Genomic DNA, 6041 nt, shown 5'->3' with positions numbered 1-6041 from the left:
CCCAAAATTGTCCTCCTCTTTCTCCTCCTATGTACCAAAAAAAATAATTGTCTTCATATTCTTTTGTATTTGTTTCTTAGATCAATCAAATAATAAGGCTTTGAAGATTGTTTTTCCCAGCATGAGTAGGTAGGTATAGAGTCAATTCTTCTTTTGTCATCATATGATTCGTTGATACGTTTGGACAATTTTGAAATCAGAACATGAAATGAATATAAGAGTTTTAATTGCTGATTGCAGGGGCAAGTTCCTACATAAGTAACAAATCAATTTTGAAAAAAAAAAAGTTTTGCAATGCTCTAACATTAGAATGATGTTTATGACACAATTCCTACCTCATCCAAAGAAGAATCATCCTCCTATAGTCCTACTCAGAAGAAGAGCCATCCTCTAGCGTAGATGAAGGTTCCTTTGCAAGGTTTTTCTTAGTCTAAAAAACAAATTAATGGGACAAGATGAGTATAAACAGAACACTGCACAATGTAAACTCAAGTTAACTAAATTTGTCACACTGCTCACTACAAGTTAACTAAATCTTGTTTCGTATCTCTGTTACCTAACAAACAAATTAAAAACAGAACATGGTGTTGAGAACCTAGTTCTTGAGAAGGCATAAACAAAAAAAAAAGACAACTCATTATAACACTCGTTCATCACAATACAACACACTCTTTCAATAAACAACTAACCCCCAAATCGTCCTCCAAGCAGAAAAAAAACAAAAACTAATGAGCCAAAATCATGCATCCAAGAATAACTGGGAAAAACATGATCATATGTCTAATTGGGAAGCTTAGTTGACGGATTGATAATAGTAAATGCACATTACATACGAAATCTTCTCTTTCAAGCATCTTTCAGTGGAGGAGTTAAACCATGTATGTGTTTAACTATATTAGGTGCGGGATCACCGGAGTCCCTAACCATGATCATATATGTGTAACAACTCAAAGTATTCATATTACTTTTTAGTCAAAATTTACAGATTCTGGTGGTGTTGACTAAAATTTATATATTACCTCGGATCTCCTTCAAATTTAAGTTTCAAACACATAGCTTATAATAAAAAAAAAAAAACCATCTCAAATTCACAGCCTAGAAATTTTTCTTAATCCTCAAAATTGAGAGACATAAAAGAATAGAATTATGTTAACTGCAGTGCCGTGCTTATAGGCAAGAGGAAAGGGCAATTGCCCTCAGCCACCAAAATTTAAAAATTTGTTAGGCCACATTTTTTTCCTATTTAGGCTTTATGTATATTTATATTCATAAGATAAATGTCTATGTAAAAGTGGGTTTTTTTTAGAAGCCCATAACAATATTTATAAATCTAATATATAAGGAAATTTTTACACTTGTTTTATACTCTAAATTAATATAATAATAATACTAATGGAAGATAATTAAGAATAAAAAGAACTATTTGTAGGGTTTAAGAATTGTGAACACTTGTCAATTGATAACCTATTCACCGTGCCGTCTACTCGTTTCACAAACTTTTTTTGCTGTACTTTCATTATTCATAAGAGTTTTTGTGTTCTTTAGTTCTTGTTGGCGTTGTCTTTCGCAGGTATGTTTGATTTTTTTTTTCTGTTTTCAACTCTGTTTCTCAAGTCTGATTTCGTTGGACATCTAACTATGTTTTATTATAAATTTCAGAAGATGCCTCCGGTACCAACAAGAAGACACACCCCAGGATGGGACAAAACAATAAAGAAAAGAAAAGAGGATGAGTTCATAAAGACTCAACAGAATTCTATGCTAAAGTTTGTGAAAAGAACTAAAATTGGTGGTGATAAATCTGGTGGAAACGAGCATGTTAATACTTCTGTTGATGGTGGGTCTGATGATAATGTGGCTGATCAGCTAGATGGTGAGAATTTGAACGAGGTAGAAGATGAGAATTTGAATGAGCAACAAGATGAGAATGTGGATACGAAAGCACAAGAGGATGAGAACATAGATGCAGGAGGTGATTTTAAGGAATCTCATGGAATTCCTGATATTTGTGATCCAGCTAATTGGGGGAAAATTGATCAGCAATGGATAGATATTATGGTTAAAAAAGGACCTGGACCAAGACAGGAAATTCACTACCACTTTCCTAGAGAAGAGATTGGGGGTAGACATTTTTCTCATTCATATTATACAAGAGAGCTCAGTAACGGAGAAAAACAAGATAGGCGTTGGCTTGTGTATTCAAAAACATTAAACAAAGTTTTTTGTTTTTGTTGCAAGTTATTCAGTAAAGAAAGCTTTCCTACTCAATTGGCCTCTACAGGATTAAAGAATTGGAAACACATTTCGGAAAGACTTAAAACGCATGAAACTAGTCATGGTCATGTGTCGTGTATGAGTCAGTGGGTGGAGCTAGATTTGAGGTTTCAGAAAAAGCAAACTGTTGATAAACATATGCAAGATGAGATTCATAAAGAGATGGGTCATTGGAAAGATGTGTTGCTGAGAATCTTTTCATTAGTAAAAACTCTTGCTAAACAAAATTTAGCTTTTCGTGGAAGTAACGAAAAGATAGGAGAAGACGGCAGTGGAAACTTTTTAAGTTTTATTGAGATGATTGCTGATTGGGATCCGGTTATGAGAGAACATCTTCGGCGTTATAAAGATGGTGAATCTCGTTATCATTATCTCAGTAACAAGATTCAAAATGAGGTGATATCAATGTTAGGTGATGAGATCAAAGGTATGATCATCAAGAAGATTAAATTGGCAAAATACTTCTCAGTTATTCTTGATTGTACTCCAGATGTTAGTCACCATGAACAAATGACTCTCATCATTCGATGTGTTGATATTTCAGCAAATTCAACCAAGGTAGAAGAATTTTTTCTGACTTTTTTGAAAGTAGATGACACATCAGGAGAAGGGCTTTTTCATGAGATACAGGATGTGTTAGTTGCTCTTGATTAAAATATAGATGATTTCAGAGGACAAGGATATGATAATGGATCAAATATGAAAGGAAAGCATAAAGGAGTGCAAAAAAGATTTCTTGATGTCAATCCACGTGCGTTTTATACACCTACAAAAGCGATATCTTTTTTTGGGATAATTCAGCGTATTTATCGTTTGTTTTCTTCTTCAACTAAGCGATGGAAAATACTTGAAGATATGGTGGGAGGGCTGACAGTTAAAGCTTTATCTCAAATTCGTTGGGAGAGTCATGTTGCATGCGTCAAGGCAGTAAGATTTCAAGCTCCAAAAATAAGGGATGCCTTAATTTATATAGCAGAAACTAGTGTTGATCCAGAAGCACAAAGTGATGCTGAGTCTCTTGCCATAAGTGAAACACATGGGATTGGAAGTTATGAATTCTTGTTGTCTATGGTTATTTGGTACAATCTTTTAGTTGTTGTTAACACGGTAAGCAAAAATTTACAGTCTGAAGACATGGATATTGATTCTGCTATTGCTCAACTAAAAGGACTAGTCTCTTATTTTCAAAAGTATAGAGATACAGGCTTTGAAGAAGCGAAATCTGAAGCTAGAAAAGTGGCTGAAGCTATGGAGATTGAAGCTGTTTTCCCCACTAAAGCAAAACGTGTCATAACAAGAAAAAAACATTTTGATGAAGATCCGGAGAATGTTGATGGTTCTGTGAATTTATCACCAGAAGAAAGCTTTAGAATTTATTACTTCATCAAAGTCATGGATCAAGCTCTATGTTCTCTTGAGGAGAGATTTAAACAATTTCAGAAGTATGAACAAACATTTGGATTTTTGTTTGATTTGAGGAAACTGCAAACGGCAAGTGATGATAGCTTGTTGGCATCTTGTACCAATCTTGAAGCTTCTCTAAAGCATGGCAATCATTCAGATGTTGATGGGAATGATTTATTTTACGAACTGAAAGTTCTAAAAGAGGTTTTACCAAAAGACTACAAGAGACCTATCGAAGTGTTAGATTTTCTGAAAACAATGGAAGGTTGTTATCCTAATTCTTGGATCGCTTATCAGATATTGTTAACGGTTCCAGTATCTGTTGCCACTGCAGAAAGAAGTTTTTCAAAGTTGAAGTTGATAAAATCTTACCTTCGATCAACTATGTCACAAGAAAGATTAAATTCTTTGGCTATCATATCTATAGAGAGAGAATTGGTTCGAGAGCTTGATTATGTGAGTTTGGTGAATGATTTTTTAGGAAAAAAGGATAGAAAAATTGTGGCTTAGAATTTTTTTTCTTTTCTTCACCGTTGTTGTCGTTAAATTTTTTTTTTTTTTGATATTTCTAATAATAAAAGCCACATTTTTCTTATCCGCCCTAAGCCACAATTCGTCTTAGCACGGCACTGGTTAACTGGAAACGAAAAGTAGAAGGATCATAGTTTAGTCCAGACTAAAGCAAGCCAAAACAAAACAAAAAAATAATGCATAAGACACAGACTAAACAGAACAATCAAGAGCTAGAAGATGACCGATGAGTTAGAGTCTCGAACTTCGGTATTACAGCGACGAATAAAAGAAATCAATCAATTGATTAAGCGGTCTCGTTTTCGATTTGCTTTGTCCACTTAAAAGAAAAAAAAGCTGATGTGTATTAATGTTATAATGTGATAGGGTAGAGAATTTTATTCAGGTGTCAACACATGCTTCAAAGTTGAGGCTGAGGTGTCATACTCTGGAGAGAAACAACTTCTTTTTTTATTGTATTGATTAATTAAAATATTCTTTCTTTCTAATTATTTTTTGAATTTGCTTATAGGTTTGGTAAGAAACACTGTTTGGATACTCATTTTATATATCCAAGATCCGAATTGGGTATCCCCAAACACTTAGATCCGCGAGTTTGGTTATAATATGTTTACCTCTTTGCCCTCAAATATTTTTGTCCATGTTCTTTTCTTTTTTATTTTGTAAGGGCATTGTATGGTATATTGGTTTTATTGTTTTTTTTTTATCCCTAAGTGTTTATCCCTTTTAATAGTATAGATTAAACCCACCAAACCACAAATCATCATTAAACCAACAACAACCAATATGCACAGCGGAATACTTAATTAAACCCACCAAACCACAAATAATCATTAAACCAATAACAACCAATATGCACAGCGGAATACTTAATTAAACCCACCAAACCACAAATCATCATTAAACCAACAACAACCAATATGCACAGCGGAAACATACCAACAATATAACATTCCTAATTTTTCTAACCAACAACCTACCATGCTACTAAACCAAGTTCCAACCGTAATAAAAATAACCAAGACTGACAACACATAACCGAGACCTTAGATCATCCTCTTCCTCATCGCATAATTCTACGCCACATACCTACACACCAAAAACAACAATTGAGATGCGTAAGTATATCACAAATACTTAGTGAGGCAATCCTCCCATCTATTGGGCTATACACACAAACATCTGAGAAACCGACGTTTAACAAACAACAAACAAACACAAACAAATTTGGAAAACAAGTATCAGCCACCTGATGAAAAGGTTGGTGTCGACCGACAGTGGCCCTTGGTGTCGATCGATACCGACTCCGCAGACACGTTTTGCTCGAAGCCGAAAGTCGAAGAACCGTTTTCCATCCCTTCCAAATCGTCCGAAACTCACCAAAAACTCATGGGAACCACAACCCAACCAAAAACATACAAGAAAACACCACAAACAGCCATAAATCAAGAAAAACAAAAAAAAAGTCAGGCTTAGATCAGGAATGGCATCTCCTCTGCTTTTGCTCTTGGCCATCCATTTTCTATCCGACGATGGAGGTGTAGGAGGGAAGATGATGTCGTTTATACCTCTGAATGAAAGAGAGACTTTGTATAGAGCCGGAGAAACGCCATGGGGAGCGGCCTTCATGTTTGTCTTTCTCTTCTTCATGGTTTCTCATCAATCTCAGTTTCAAGAACGTTGGTTTCCTCTTCGATGAAAAAAACGACAACGTTTTTGGTTGGTCTAGCTAGTAGTAGTATTCGTGACTTCCGCTTTGGGTCTAGTATAATATGGATTCGATGTTTGCTAATTGATTTTTTTCCTTCAGTTCAATAATTCCACACTAGGTA

The 6041-nt window shown here is 34.8% G+C and overlaps 1 protein-coding gene and 1 pseudogene across 1 annotated transcript; both read left to right on the top strand.

Moving 5' to 3' along the window:
- On the top strand, positions 1485-3568 carry LOC104789089 (annotated as a pseudogene).
- Positions 3667-4151, top strand: LOC109133016. The gene is made up of 2 exons (XM_019245548.1): positions 3667-3716; positions 3995-4151. The coding sequence occupies exons 1-2, from the start codon at positions 3667-3669 to the stop codon at positions 4128-4130; spliced, it is 186 nt and encodes a 61-aa protein (XP_019101093.1). The 3' UTR covers positions 4131-4151.

This window comes from Camelina sativa, chromosome 5 (genome assembly GCF_000633955.1).
Source record: "Camelina sativa cultivar DH55 chromosome 5, Cs, whole genome shotgun sequence".
Lineage (NCBI taxonomy): Eukaryota > Viridiplantae > Streptophyta > Magnoliopsida > Brassicales > Brassicaceae > Camelina > Camelina sativa.
Note: the sequence above shows the minus strand (reverse complement) of the source record. Positions and strands in the feature narration are given on the sequence as shown.

Bases quoted from the DNA above. Each gene is read 5' to 3' on its own strand.
- LOC109133016 (XM_019245548.1), top strand. From the start codon at position 3,667: ATGGATCAAGCTCTATGTTCTCTTGAGGAGAGATTTAAACAATTTCAG. The intron at 3,717-3,994 runs GTATGAACAAAC...TAACGGTTCCAG, and splicing joins AGATTTAAACAATTTCAGAA to TATCTGTTGCCACTGCAGAA.